We start from the raw sequence: 16,595 nt of genomic DNA, 5'->3' as shown, positions 1-16,595 counted from the left end.
CTACCTGAATTGAGTTCATTCTCCCACCCTCACCTCTTTCACTACACTTACTTCCTTGAATCAGTGTGTCATGACATCTAGGAGAAATTTATACGTCAAAATATTCTCTTCAAAATCATAAGCTGTAGTACAGGAGTTCTAGAGGGTCAAGATGTTAAGGTGAAAGAAATGTATAGAATAACTATAAAGCAAGGGGAAAATGAATGAGAATAATCAAGAGAAGAAAGAAAAATAAATGTCAAGGAGAAAGAAAATAGGGGAGAATAAAAGTAAGAAAGAGAAAAAAGAAGGAAGGGAAAGAGAAAGAGTAAAGAGAAGCATGAAAAATCGCAAAAAGCGCTACCTGTAGAGGGAAACCAGGGCCCGGGCTGTGCCCAGTGAGCTGCCTCTGAGCACCAGCCGAGTCGGGAGCCCGTGGGCAGGCAGGTAAGAATCCCACTGGGTTCCAGCATCCTCAGAGCGACAACCCCTTGTGTGAACCCCCGGGCCCTCACCCCGACATCCTCCCCACAGGGCCTGGAGCTTTCGGGAGCCCCTCCTCCTCAGCCCCGCGTCCGAAGACAGCCCCCTTCATCAACAGGACGGCTGCTTTCGGAGTGACCCAGGGAAGCTCTCAAGGGCACATCTTAACTGCCAACTCCTCCACTCACCTGCCCTAAGGATTAAGAAACTAGACTGGTTTTAAAGTATTACTGTGAAGCAAAGTAGGAGAAATAACCTTCCTGACAAAACTTCAAATGTTCCATGTTTTTAAAGTTACCTCACAAACAGTTCTGGACTCCCCACAATTCCAAATATGTTCTAGAAATGATCTCTCTATCATCACAAATAAGCCTATGACTTATAAAACAAAACATATGTGGATGAGTTTTACATTTGTAGAGGGGACAGCAAGAAAAATAAGCAGGACATGACACTCTGGTAAGAAGGGAAAGTAAATCAAATCACCCCTTTAAATATACAAAATATGCCTTCTGAAAAATGAACTAAGAAATCTCTAAAAACTTACATTTTAGTGAGAAATGCACTTATATAAAATAACTAAATTATGCTTCTTTAATTCTATACATCAATTTGATTCAAATCTAGTCAATTTAATTGAAAGAGAATTCATTAAATTTCATTTAAATAGCATGACTTACGATTAGTGACCTAACAAATGGTAGATGTCTTTACTTCTGGTATACCCTGTCCTTCCACAAATGAAGATAGGGTTATACATGTAATTTTCCTAAAAGGAGTCAACACTATTCTGCATATTTGATTATTTAACAGTCTGGATCTTCCCGTCATTGCCAACAAAGGTTGTCCACACATGGGCGTTAGCTTGCATATATAAGGGGGAAATGCAGGCTGATTAAAATAAAACTTAACATGGAGAATCATTTCCAGGAGACACAGTTGATCTCTTCTAGAGCATTTTATTCCTTGAGAGACTAATGCCATCAAACATCCCCCGGCCCCTTACAGAATCTCTGCTTTACCTCAAGTGAACATGTGTTAAAGCATTGGGACAGACCTGGAAATAGGGTGAGGATGCTGTTATTTGCATTTCATCCCACAGAATCTCCTTTATTAAGAACCAGTAGAAAGACTTCTTTTGGATACTAGAGGACAGCAAAGTTGTCCTTCTGGGACTGTTGCTTTTCATTTCACAGACACACAAGGCATGATACAGACTTGTTTCCACTTCCCTTCTACCTTAAACCCAAGGCATAAATTTCAACTACCTTTAAAAACTGCAAGTCCTTCTGAAATACACTTCAGGATGCTAGTTCACCCTAGCCTCATTTTATTGCCCCATCCTAAATTCCTTTCAGTTTAATCTGTTTTCCTTTGTAATCCTCTTGTACACCTCACATATTCATAAGCTGCTCAGATCATTTTTTTGAAGCCAAGGTGGGTTACCATTCTTTCAGCCAGCACGTAAACAGATATTTTAAGATTTCTACACAAAAAGCTTGTCATGTTTCTAACAGCTCTCCTTCCATATTTTCTTCCAGGATTTTTTGTGTCCAGAACTGCCTTTCTAAAATAAGTCCTCCATTCACTCTCTTGATCATTCACATTTTTAAAGGAAGATAAGGGCCTTGATTTTCCAAAGACACACCAAGAATGATCAAGTCTCTGTTCACACCTAGACATCTTGACCCTGTTCATCACACATTCAAAACTAAAGCTAATTCTCTCTTTGTGTAAATCTATCGAATAACTTTTGAAGCTTGGTAGTGAGCCCCTAAAATGGTCCTCAAGCTGTTTCAGCACACCGCATTCCGTCAGATACTTGCATTCATATGCTGAGTAGATATTTTATTTATTTTTATCTTTTTCAACAAAAGGTCTTCATTCATTCACTCAAATATTTAAGTATATAATAGGTGTCCAAAGGTCTTGAAATGTCGGGAGTCTACACAGAAGACAGATATGTAGAGACAGGAAAATTACATATCTAAATAATCCACATGATAGAGATATGAATAAAATACCACGGGGCTCTAGAAGAAAGAGCCACCGTGGCAGGGAGGTGGGTTGTATCAAATAAGTAAAGGAAAATGAAGAGAGTAAAGAGAAAGAGAAAACAAGGTAAGTAAAAAGTTTTCTTCTTACTACTATTTCTGCCACAAACTTCTGAAGCAAGCACATTGCTTCCCAACTTCCCTTCCAGCCTTGTCCTTCCAGGAAACATTCTACAGACTTCAGACAGTCAGGCTCCACTGTGGAGGCAATGTAGACAGGCTGCAGGGAACAGGCTGGGAGCCGAAGATTGCCAGGAATCCACAGCCCTTGAGGCTTTACCGCAGCCTCTGCACTCAGACTCACATAGCAGAGGGTCCGTTTCTACATCAATAGGTGAAGGTGGAGAAAAACCCGTTTCACAAAATGGATCATGGAAAAACAAAAGTGAGTTTTCCGAGAAAGGCAGCACGACGAATCTGAATTAGCCAGACATGTGGAGTAGTAACCAGTGTGGAGAAGGGCCAAAAGGGGGAAAAAAAGAAAAACCAAGTTGGCAATTTTTTAAGATGGAACCACAAGTCTTTCTTCTTCAAAAAGAAAAAAAGTCATTGAGCTCTTCAAGGCGAAACTGAAAGGGACCAGATGCTGCAAAGAGTGATTTTAGCCGTGACACCCTTGCACCAATCACAGTCAAGTGCACTGGAAACAGTTTATCACTTATAATAATCACATTATCAAAGACTGCAATTCATACCTATTTTTTTTTAAACAGTAGACTCGATGCACAGTTTTTACTACATTATCTACATTCTCACTCCTACAACTGACTGCTTGCCTACGACAGGGAAGGTGAATGCCCCAGAATGAGAATGCCCCATGGATTCACAGCAAGAAAAGTTTAGAAGGGCCATTAGACAATTTGGACAAAACAGCTGTTGGGCTGTTGGGTTTAAAACAGATCAGTTGGAGAAAAACAAGTCACTACATTAAACTATTTTCTACTTACCTCCATCATCCTCTTCAAGAAGGCATATTTTAAAAGGAGACAAGTTGTTATATTAAAAATTGCTGCTCTGGCATTTTGCAAGCTACATCAAATAATGAAGAAAAAACTAGGTTACAAACTTCCTGACATCAATTCCGACTATCATCTCCTACCAAACTAAAATTCAGATGATCACTAATTAACTTTCCATCTAGTGTTCCTCCAATATACAATAAAATCAGTAACATAAAATGTTTCAGTTAAAATTGAGAGAAGTAGACACACTAGGGAAGAAAAAAATGAAAACACCATCCTAATCAATGATGTAAAACACAAGATATGAACAACTGTTAAAATAACTCGTTGAAATTGACCGATTCTACTATATCTACACCTAGTTATTTCCTAACCAGTAAGTTAATTTTTAACATAAACAAATAAAATAGTGTATTTAATGGGATCATTATTTTAGTTATATGCTTTTCCTTCTAAAACTAAATTTGCCTTTATGTGCTTGTTTTTTTCATGTGTTATTATGTCAGCACCCCCTCGTCTCTGAAGGTCTACCTTGGCCCTTGATCAACTGTTCTCTGCACCACAGGAAACGCAGAGCCCTACACAGAACACATGTCCTACATTGCATCTCTTGTATGTGGTTCATTTCAGGGAGTATAGTCCACCAAATAAACACTAAGCAGTGTTTCAAAAGCATCAGACAGTGAAAGGGGGACATGCAGTATTAGGTGTGGGCCCCCATTAAGTGCCTCAGTGCAAAGAAGAAACAGGTAAATGCATCGCTCCAGGACTGGGAGAAAAACAGAGGTTATAAGCACTAGGCCCCTCTGCAGACCTTTGGGCAGGAGCCTAGAATAAAGTCCCTGACAGTGTGGGTCATTGTTGGCTTTAAAGGGAGCTCTTGAGTTAGATAATGATAAACAACCAAATTCCATAAAAACATTGTTACAAAAATAGGATTCTTAATTCAATACAATAAATACAAAGTGCTTTCCTAGCTTCAGGCTCCATATAAAGCTGACATTAATCTCATGTTACCTTCAAAATACTTCAAAAATAACACAAAATATTTTAGGATGACACAAGAGACAAAGAGAAAAAAAACCAAAAGGAAATACTTTTTAGAAAAATATTACAACTGAACACTGAACAATTTTTTTAATTACTTAAAATTTAGATTTAGTAAAACATGTTTCTCTATTTTGCCTCTGTCAGTTATCTCTGAAGGCAAAGAAAAAAACAAAGAAAAGTTCAAAGAAAGCAGTAAGGGAAGAGACAGGGAAAAGAGGTATGGTGGCTACCACCCTTGAAGCCAGTAGGCAGAAAGTTCCTTTCCGAGCTCTCAGCCCATGCGGAGTGTGCAGCTTCCCCCGGGGTGGTGGCCACAGCAGGACCCCGAAGCAGTGGTTCTCGGACTTTATATACACTTTATATACACTGTAGTAACTGGACAACCCAGGGTCCCGTTCCCCAGAACTCAGCAGCCTTGAAGAATTTTCAATTTAACAAGCTTCCCGGTGATTTAGCTTGAGTTATATGCAGATTATAATCTAAGAAATACTTGAAGGGAAACCCAGACTCAATACCCAGTAGGTACTGCACAGTTATTCGATGTTACTTTCAGAATATTCACTCTTCCCGGGGCCCTACCTGTGTCAGCATCCTTGGGCCTGTGTTCTTCATCAGGAGGTTTAGATGGTGGCCAAGCAGCTGGGACTCTCCTGGGAAACTGCCCTTCTATATAATCCAGTGAGTGTGTAGGTTGACTAACTGCAGCCCAGGTGTAAAGTTGATCTTGCTATATTTCAAAAAAATAATAATAATAAGCTATTTTAATTCAATCATGAAAAAAATGGAGTCTTCTTGATTGATATTTGCAACATCATTTCTATCATAAACATACGTGTGGTGTGCATATATATACATGCAAACATCCATAAAACATTAAACAGCATTTTATACAAGTCAGTGTAGATTCATCACATAAATATTCCTTCTCACAGTCTTTTCATTTTCATAACCATACCTGTTGCAAATTCTATTCTACGGTAAGATTTAAGTCTCTGTCTTTGGGGGTAGGCGGCCATGTGGACCTACATGGAATTACAAGGTCAGAAAATCCACTCAATCACAGAGCCCCCTGATGAGGCATCTTCAATGCACAGGAATACGATGTTCCTTTGAAATCTGTTTAAACACTTGTGGCAAGGTCAGAGAACAGGCAGCGCTGGGCATGAAGGACCATAACAACTTCCTCACCTTCAAGAGCAGGAAGCCCAGGAAACTGATTATCATGGTTCCAGGTTGGGGACTGTTTGGGAAACAAACTATGAAAAAAAAAAAGGTAAATGAACCTGCCAAGAAAAAAAGAACTGGGCAGGGATCTGGCAAAGAAAGCTCTTCCCAGCTGCAGACCAACAGAATCCAGACAGAATGAGAAGCAGGCTCATAACTATACCTCGTGCCAGGAAGCCAAGTGGGAACCTCACAAAAGACGCCACACCAAGGCCCGTGAACACCTTGCGAAACTGCCTGCTAGGATTTCAGGGTGACAGCTGCTTCAGAACGCAGGCTCGCAATGTACACAAGCCCTGGGTTCTCTTCGTGATGTCTTCATTCCTTACAGGTATATTTCCCTAAACCTTTTGATCAACATAAAAAGTAAAGCCGAGAGAATAACAAAAAACATGCTGTAACCACCATGCTGAAATTGTGAACTTGACTGAACGGATGGAGAGGAACTGATATTTCTGTAATTTGTTTAACAAGTTAATTTAAGAACTTCATAAAATATTCTTCAGTGTCAACAGTAAAATGCAATGGATAGATCATTTAGTTTAAACTTCACCTTTAGGGACAGTCACTGGCCCTAACTGAGAACTCAGATTCCTGGGTCAGTGGTATTGAATTGGAAGGGTCCCGATGCAGACCTGGCCAGCATTTCAGCCAGTCACATCTTTCAAGTATTCATACCTTGATTGACACCAGAGGCTTTGCTATTTGGCCTACTGAATATTAAAAGTAGCTTTTCCAGCACTGTTGACAATAGCCAAATCATGGAAACAACCTAAATGTCCATCAACGGATGAATGGATAAAGAAGATGTGGTACATATATACAATGGAATATTACTCAGCCATAAAAAGCAACGAAATAATGCCATTTGCAGCAACATGGACAGACCTAGAGATTATCATACTAAGTGAAGTAAGTCAGAAAGATAAAGACAAATATCATCTATCACTTATATGTGGAATCTAAATCTAAATGAACTTATCTATGAAACAGAAACAGACTCATAGACAAAGAGAACACACTTGTGGTTGCCAAGGGGGAGGGGAGTGGGGGAGGGATGGATTGGGAGTTTGGGGTTGGTAGATGCAAACTATTACATTTAGAATGGATAAACAACAAGGTCCTACTGTATAGCACAGGGAACTATACTGAATATCCTGTGATAAACTGTAATGGAAACTAATATAAAAAAAAGTCTATATGTATATAACTGACTCACATTGCTGTACAGCAGAGATGGGCACAACACTGTAAATCAACAATACTTTAGTAAAGAAAAAAAAAGTAGCTTTTCATTGGCAAAATGAGTGGTTTAATTAGCATGATATTAGAAATGAGCTCTCATTGGTAAAATAAAGGAATTCAATGAATATGGACCAGCAGAAACATCAGACATCATTCTTACAAGAACAAGGTAAGACATGGGCAAGGGGTGAGGTCAAGGCTCAATGCCCTGACGGTGCTGCATCCAGCGCTGGTCTAGGAAGCAACTCCCAGGCTGTCGGCAACCACTCAGCACAGAATCCTGTCGTCCTCATGTCCATATCACCTGAACCTTCCATGTAAGGAGCAGTCAAGCACTCGCTGCCAGGGGAGCGAGAGGTATGTTTCCTAAAAGGGGAACTCTGACTTAGCGTCACCATCCTAATAGTAAACCCACTCAGCCTTGGACTTCATCTGCTCCACATAAAAGAGGCAGCACCAGCAGCTAGGGGGACAAATGTTTGCACTCAGGATTTCATCGCTCACTGAAAAACGAAGCTTGCTACAAGCACTCTGCAAATGCCAGAACAGCCCGGCCAGTCCTTCAGTCTTTCAGCCCCACCCCAGGACTGGAATAAATTACAGCTCTGTGATGACAAAACCTCTCCTTCATCGTGTGGCTCCACGAGGAGAGAAGAAGCAAACACAAAGCTCTTGCATGGCTCTTTAACATCTACAGAATCAGATGTCAACTCTTTGACCTGTCGTTTAAGTTTTTCTATATTCCTCCCATTCATCCTCCCAGATTCATCTCCCTGCATTTCCTAAATCAAGCTCCACTCCACTAGAAGGTCCCACTTAGCCTCCCCACCCATGGAATCTAACCGATGATTAAGTCTAGCTGGGGTATGCCCTCCCCACTCCCAAGTCACAGCTCTGACAGGACGCCGGCCACCCCTTATGTTGACAGCTACCAGCACGTGATCCAGATCAGTGACCGAACACGGTCTTGAATGTAGCTCGTCACCCCTCAACTGCCTGAACTCCTTCAGCACATGAGATGTGTACACAAGTTCTGTAAATCTCCCCAAGCACTTGAGAATATTAAGACTCCATAAAAGCCACTTAATGTCTACAGAATTAACGAATTTGTCAGATAAAAGGAGAAAACAAAAGAGATGGTTTGTCAACATGAGCAGCAGCTGGAGCTAGGGATCTCATTTTCTTCACTTGCTTATTAACAAGAGTATTTCATGTGCATCAAATGGAAAACAAAGGTATCAAGTGACCCATTATATCTAAACCTATTCACAACTATACCATATAAAGAAACATATGGAGCAGATAAAACTCCTAGGATATAATCAGTGCTGTACCCCAGACAAATCTCATAACTTTATGAGGCCTCAGTGTTCTCACCAGTAATTCAGGAAAACTGCCTGCTCTTGTCTTTTTCGCAGGACTGGAGTGAGACGGGTGCAAACACTATGTGGAAAGAGCTATGAAAACCACATGGTGTGATTCAAGTATAAGCACCATGACTACTACTTGTTTTGATTTTTTTAATCTATGTTTCATTAGAATAATCACACATTTCCTGTATTTTAAAAAGTCCTTTTAGAGGAATTAAATATTGTCATCAAATGTACACAACACCATGTGGTTGTTGAACCAGCCCGAAATCTTTGCTATATTTTGAGAATCTAGGTGAGCAAAGTGTAGTCGGCAAAGTTCCCTTGGCATTTGTGCTGATTGTCACTAAGTTTTGAATTCAATTAACAACCGCCCTGTGGCATTTCCTCAACCATCCACCCATGTCTTTTTCTCTGTTGTATTTCTGTTTAACATTTCAGACATGTATGTGTTATTTTCCCAAGTAGAACATGCAAGCTTCCTGCCACCAGTCACCAACCACATCCTATACCCCTTGTTTTCCACCGGTTTTATTCTGTATACATAACAGACACACAATGAGTACTAAGGAATTGGAAGAGTCAAGATCAATAAAAGTGTCTTTTAACAAATTACACCATAGTTTTATATGAGTTAAAACAGGAACACTTTTCCCTGACACTACTCCACTGCCTTAAATTCTTAAAGTCTGTTTTTATTTTTGTTGAACTGGATCATTTATTCCTATTAAAGAAAACAAATACATGCTTTCAACCTTAGGCAGATCAGAATATTTAAAATCACAACCTGAAAGTGGCATAAACAGGCCACAACCTAGTGATCCCAAAAAAGAAAACAGTCTCTTTTAGCAGATATTTCCCCATCTTTTAACTGGCCTATAAATAATAACCCCCCAAATAATTCAGCGCTGCAATTCACAAATAGTTTACTTTAGAGGGCCCACTAGAAAATTGTAACAACTGAAGTGAGGCATTCTAAGAGTGCTTTGTTGAAACTGCTGTAGTCAAGATGAGGATTTGGTTGTCACCTTATGATAATATTTAGTAACGTTTCTGTTAACCGTGCCTTCGCTCTGTGCATGGGGGAGGATCTAGATTACTCCCTGAGAGGCATGGCCGCCCTTCCTATGACACTCCTAGGACGTGTCAGTGCGTGGCCATGGGCTGCCCTGCATGTGGGAACAATCCTAGTCTGGGCTGTTCACCTCCTCAGGTCTCAGCACTGCCTCAGCTCCACTGTCCGTCTTTCAAGGCCAAAGGGTGTCTATTTGAGTGGTAAATACAGTCCGTGTATCCCAGACATCCCAGCAAGTGCATTCTCCTAACAAACATCGAAAGTTTGACTGGGGGCAACAAAAGTAGAAAATTGCCACGAAGTACGGCACACGACCATTTCTTTACATGCACGCTATTCATCCCTGGAGTACAGAGAAAAATCTGTGTCAGGCCAGCAGACGGCTCTCAGCCTGCACCTGGTCACACTAGCCTCAAGAACTGCTCCAGCCAGCTGAGCCTGGGCGTGACCACTAAGAACAATACAGCAGGCCCTCAGAGAGTACACGGAGGGTGTGTCCATCCCCTTCCATAGCACTCTCAGGAGAAGGGTTCTGAGGATCAAAGGTCTCATCTTGGAACTTTACAGCTTCATTTGAGGAATTAAATACCTGGATGGTACTGAGTTTATTTGTGCTTTGTTAATGCCATGGACGCGATGTGCTTTTTGTTCTGGCTATTGGAAAATCTGAAATAGGTATATGGCCCACATGCCACGTGTTTTCCAGTTCCAGAATGTATGCTTCTGATTAGCCTCATTCCTACCTCCATTTACGTTCCCCCCCGGCAGCTTAGTTTTGTCTTTTTTTTTTCTTTTGTGCACTCATGGCTGAATTTTACTATTTTACCATATCTTACTTTTCTTACTAATCATTGTAAATACTATTTGGAATAAGGTGGTGATGAACACATTATTAATGTTAGGGAATTGATGGAAAATCCATTTATCTACTTTAACTCATTTGAACATTTTATGACTGGAAGGATAAAACAGTAGATGCACTGAGAGTAGACTGAACTGTACTCACAGTATTTTGGTTTGCATTGATCATTTAATCGTTAAAAAACAACAGCAAACTATATAGAGTCGTTTTGAAATAGGGGAGATAAAAAACAATAAATAATCAATACTATACACAACAGCATCCACTGGGTGTAATATTTTCTAATCCCTCTTTTAATATATTCTACAGCTGTAATCATACTGCACATGATTTCATACTAACATAGTGTAGACTTTTTAAACTATTGCATCATTTTCAAACTGATAATATACATTTTTGCCACAATCATGACACAGTTAATATTATACTGTAGCCATTTAATCAGCTCTTGACAGAACACGTGAATGTGACTTCCCAAAGCACCCCTGGTTCATAATTAAATAAGAAATTACAACCCTGGAAGAGGACACTGACGCTTGAACAATGTGGGTTTGAATTGAGAGGGTGCACTTACACGGGGTTATAAATACTGCCATGCTCCACGGTCTGTGTCTGATTGAATCTGCAGATGGACAGGAACCACAGATATGGGGCCGGGAAGATCCCACATGCCACAGAGCAGCTGGGCCCGTGAGCCATGGCCGCTGAGCCTGCGCGTCTGGAGCCTGTCCTCCGCAACGGGAGAGGCCAAAACAGGGAGAGCCCACAACAGTGAGAGGCCCACGTACCGCAAAAAAAAAAAAAAAAAAAAAAAAGAAGACCTAAATAGACATTTCTCCAAAGAAGACATACAGAAGGCCAATGGGCACATGAAAAGATGCTCCACATCACTAATCATTAGAGAAATGCAAATCAAAACTACAATGAGGTACCACCTCACACCAGTCAGAATGGCCATCATCAGAAAGTCTGCAAATAACAAATGCTGGAGAAGGTGTGGAGAAAAGGGAAACCTCCTGCACTCTTGATGGGAATGTAAGTTGTGCAGCCACTTTGGAGAACAGTATGGAGTTTCCTTAAAAAACTACAAACAGAATTATCATATGATCCTGCAATCCCACTCCTAAACATATATCCGGAGAAAACTCTAATTCAAAAAGATACATGCACTCCTATGTTCAGAGCAGCACTATTTACAACAGCCAAGAAATGGAAGCAACCTAAGTGTCCATCAACAGATGAATGGATAAAGAAGACGTGGTAATATATACAATGGAATATTATTCAGCCATAAAAAAGAATGAAATAACGCCGTTTGCAGCAACATCAATGAACCTACAGATGATCATACTAAGTGAAGTAAGTCAGAAAGAGAAAGACAAATATCATATGATGTCACTTCTATATGGAATCTAAAAAATGATAAAAATGAACTTATTTACAAAACAGAAACGACTCACAGACATAGAAGGCCGACTTACAGTTACTACGCAGTGGGAGGGATAAATTAAATTTTGGGGGTAAACAGATACACAGTACTGTAATACACAGTACTATATATAAAATAGATAACCAACAAGAACATACTGTATAGCACAGGGAATTAAATTCAATATTCTGTAATAACCTGTAACGTAAAAGAATCTTAAGAAGAATATACACATGTGTGTATATAAAACACTTTGCTGTATACTAGAAATTAACACAACACTGTAAATCAACTATACTTCAATTAAAAATTCATTAATTTTTAAGAAATTAAAATACTGATCCCTTTGGAACCAGCAATTCTACTTATAGAAGTTTTCCCTAAGGGGAAAATAAATCAGTAATGTGTAAAAAATATTCATATACTAGTATATATTTATTTCAGTGTTATTTATGTTTAAGAAAGAGAGAAAAGCAGAATTTCCAAAAGTAGCACTATGAATTGAAAATTATGGTATGTAAGAGTAAGCAAGAGTTGTTAAAATCCTATCCCATCAAATGCCCTGTAACATTTTCTTCATGAGGTATGTTGACACGTGAAAGCAACTGGCTATAAATTGTATGTGCATTATAAAAATAATAACAAGTGTAATGACAGAAGAGGTCATTAGAACCAGCCCTTCTGCTGGAGACTAAAAAAATGGCATTTTGTGTGTGTGTGTGCACACGCACACACACACACCCATACACACATTTATATACCTCTCAGTAGAATAAATATAAATGTAAATAAAGGGGAAGGGAGTATTAAATTAAGGAAGAATTGAAAAGCAAGAATCCAGGGGAGGACAAACACCTAGGGAGCAGACACTCCCTGAGGGTTTCTGTGAGAACTTGACTGCAGGTTATCAAGGAAAGGATTGGAAGTTAGTGTCTCTGCAGAGGTTGCTCTTAGTGACACCCTTGCTTTAGGTTAGGATCCAAAACACCATCACACTAGGAATAAAGGTAAACTAGAAGGAGACAGTCCTCTCAGGGCTGAAATTCAACTTTAAATTTTCTAAATCCCTGAATGTAACTCCAGGTGATCCTGGAGTGCTAGTGTCCGAGGTCCCTGGCAAAATCAAACACAAATCCTATCTCAAAAAAGATAATGTCAATCTAGGTATCTGCACAGCATAAAATAAAAAATAACTATAAACATGGAGACACAAATCAAAAATAAAAGAAAATTAATAGAAAAATAGACAACAGAAAAAGACACACAAGTGCATCAGATATTATCAGACACATATTGTTAAAAAATTATGTTGAGTCTCAAGAAGATAAAAGACAAAATGCAGAATTTCAGTACAAAACTGTGAACAATAAAAAAAAGAAATTCTAGAACTGATAAATAAAATAACCAAAATTAAACTATACAACAGATGTATTTGATGATAAATTAGAAACAGTTGAATAGGGAATTAGTGCATTTGAAGAGACACCAAAAGAAACGATCTAGAATGTAACAGAGTCAAGAGGATGGCTGATACTGCAGAGAATAAGAGACAAGGGACACAGTGAAAAACTATAACATGTGTAAATAGACTGACAGAAAAAATGGAAAACAAAGAAAGAATAACATTGAAGCATAATTTGAAGAAAGGTTCTGGCTGATGACATTGTAAAATGAGAGAAGGGGACTTCCCTGGTGGCTCAGTGGTTAAGAATCCGCCTGCCAATGCAGGGGACATGGGATCAAGCCCTGTTCAAGAAGATCCCATATGCTGTGGAGCAACTAAGCCCATGTGCCTCAACTACAGAGCCTGCGCTCTAAAGCCTGTGAGCCACAACTACCAAGCCTGTGTGCTGCAACTACTGAAGCCCACGTGCCTAGAGCCCATGCCCCACCACAAGAGAAGCCATTGCAATGAGAAGCCTTCACACTGCAATGAAGAGTAGCCCCCGCTCGCCGCAACTAGAGAAACCCTGCACACAGCAACAAAGACCCAAAGCAGTCAAAATTAAATAAATAAATAGTTTCTAAAAATGAGAGAAGGCATTCAAGTCACTGATTTAAGAAACCCTATGAAGCCTAAGAGAATAAATGTAAGACAACCACACATAGGTGCATATAGCACACCTTTTGGATGAAACGGTAAAAATAAAATTTTAAAAGCATCACGCTAAGGCCGCTGCTGCCGCCACCAAGAAGCCTGTGTGCGAACACAGGTCACTATCCACACCCCTCTTCCGGGGAGCCTGTGCAACCCGCCACTGCCAGGGTCCCGGGATCCAGGGACAACTCCCCTGGGAGAACACACGGCGCGCCTCAGGCTGGCGCAACGTCACTCCGGCCTCTGCCTCCGCAGGCCCGCCCTGCACTCCATGACCCTCCCTACCCCCGGCCTGAATGAGCCAGAGCCTCCGAATCAGCGGCTCCTTTAACCCCATCCTGTCTGAGCAAAGAACAGACACCCTCCGGCGACCTACATGCACAGGCGGGACCAAATCCAAAACTGAGCCCCTGGGAGCTGTACGAACAAAGAAGAGAAAGGGAAATCTCTCCCAGCAGCCTCAGAAGCAGCGGATTAAAGCTCCACAATCAACTTGATTTACGTTGCATCTGTGGAATACATGAATAGACAACAAATCATCCCAAATTAAGGAGCCGTGTGGATGAAAGGCTCTTGGTGCTGCAGCCAGGAGTTAGTGCTGTGCCTCTGAGGTGGGAGAGCCAACTTCAGGACACTGGTTCACAAGAGGCCTCCCAGCTGCGCATAATATCAAACGGCGAAAATCTCCCAGAGATCTCCATCTCAACGCCAGCACCCAGCTTCACTCAACGACCAGCAAGGTACAGTGCTGGACATCCTATGCCAAACAACTAGCAAGACAGGAACACAACCCAAGTCATTAGCAGAGAGGCTGCCCAAAATAATAATAAGTCTACAGACACCCCAAAACACACCACCAGACGTGGACCTGCCCACCAGAAAGACAAGATCCAACCTCATCCACCAGAACACAGGCACTAGTGCCCTCCACCAGGAAGCCTACACAACCCACTGAACCAACCTTAGCCACTGGGGACAGACACTAAAAACAACACGAAATACGAACCTTCAGCCTGCAAAACGGAGACCCCAAACACAGTAAGATAAGCAAAATGAAAAGACAGAAAAACACACAGCCGATGAAGGAGCAAGATAAAAACCCACCAGACCTAACAAATGAAGAGGAAATAGGCAGTCTACCTGAAAAAGAATTCAGAATAATGATAGTAAAGATGATCCAAAATCTTGGAAATAGGATAGACAAAATGCAAGAAACATTTAACAAGGACCTAGAAGAACTAAAGATGAAACAAACACTGATGAACAACACAATAAATGAAATGAAAAATACTCTAGATGGGATCAATAGCAGAATAACTGAGGCAGAAGAACGGATAAGTGACCTGGAAGATAAAAAAGTGGAAATAACTACTGCAGAGCAGAATAAAGAAAAAAGAATGAAAAGAACTGAGGACAGTCTCAGAGACCTCTGGGACAACATTAAACGCAACAACATTCGAATTATAGGGGTTCCAGAAGAAGAAGAGAAAAAGAAAGGGACTGAGAAAATATTTGAAGAGATTATAGTGGAAAACTTCCCTAATATGGGAAAGGAAATAGTTAATCAAGTCCAGGAAGCACAGAGAGTCCCATACAGGATAAATCCAAGGAGAAATACGCCAAGACACATATTAATCAAACTGTCAAAAATTAAATACAAAGAAAGCATATTAAAAGCAACAAGGGAAAAACAACAAATAACACACAAGGGAATCCCCATAAGGTTAACAGCTGATCTTTCAGCAGAAACTCTGCAAGCCAGAAGGGAGTGGCAGGACATATTGAAAGTGACGAAGGAGAAAAACCTGCAACCAAGATTACTCTACCCAGCAAGGATCTCATTCAGATTTGATGGAGAAATTAAAACCTTTACAGACAAGCAAAAGCTGAGAGAGTTCAGCACCACCAAACCAGCTCTACAACAACTGCTAAAGGAACTTCTCTAGGCAAGAAACACAAGAGAAGGAAAAGACCTACAATAACGAACCCAGAAAAATTAAGAAAATGGGAATGGGAACATACATATCAATGATTACCTTAAATGTAAATGGACTAAATGCTCCCACCAAAAGACACAGATTGGCTGAATGGATACAAAAACAAGACGCATATATTTGCTGTCTACAAGAGACCCACTTCAGACCTAGAGACACATACAGACTGAAAGTGAGGGGATGGAAAAAGATATTCCATGCAAATGGAAATCAAAAGAAAGCTGGAGTAGCAATTCTCATACCAGACAAAATAGACTTTAAAATAAAGACTATTAGAAGAGAGAAACAAGGACACTACATAATGATCAAGGGATCGATCCAAGAAGAAGATATAACAATTGTAAATATTTATGCACCCAACATAGGAGCACCTCAATACAAAAGGCAAATACTAACAGCCATAACAGGGGAAATCGACAGTAACACATTCATAGTAGGGGACTTTAACATCCCACTTTCACCAATGGACAGATCATCCAAAATGAAAATAAATAAGGAAAGCACAAGCTTTGAATGATACATTAAACAAGATGGACTTAATTGATACTTATAGGACATTCCATCCAAAAACAACAATACACATTTTTCTCAAGTGCTCATGGAACATTCCCCAGGATAGATCACATCTTGGGTCACAAATCAAGCCTTGGTAAATTTAAGAAAATTGAAATTGTATCAAGTATCTTTTCCGACCAAAACGCTATGAGACTAGATATCAATTACAGGAAAAGATCTGTAAAAAATACCACATGGAGGCTAAACAATACACT

The 16,595-nt window shown here is 40.2% G+C and overlaps 1 protein-coding gene across 1 annotated transcript in view; it reads right to left on the bottom strand.

Moving 5' to 3' along the window:
• The window catches only part of LOC111184024 (formin-2), a 188,742-nt gene that overhangs the window by 97,279 nt on the left and 74,868 nt on the right, over positions 1-16,595 (bottom strand). The window contains exon 5 of the mRNA XM_089898410.1: positions 5,108-5,255. Within this exon, the coding sequence (XP_089754536.1) occupies positions 5,108-5,255 (148 nt within the window). The remainder of the gene's footprint in view (positions 1-5,107; positions 5,256-16,595) is intronic.

Source organism: Delphinapterus leucas, chromosome 16 (assembly GCF_059928025.1).
Source record: "Delphinapterus leucas isolate spDelLeu-1000000601 "Yukka" chromosome 16, BTC_Dleu_Yukka2, whole genome shotgun sequence".
Classification (NCBI taxonomy): Eukaryota; Metazoa; Chordata; class Mammalia; order Artiodactyla; family Monodontidae; genus Delphinapterus; species Delphinapterus leucas.
The sequence above is the reverse complement of the archived record's forward strand: the minus strand, read 5'-3'. Positions and strand labels throughout refer to the sequence as shown.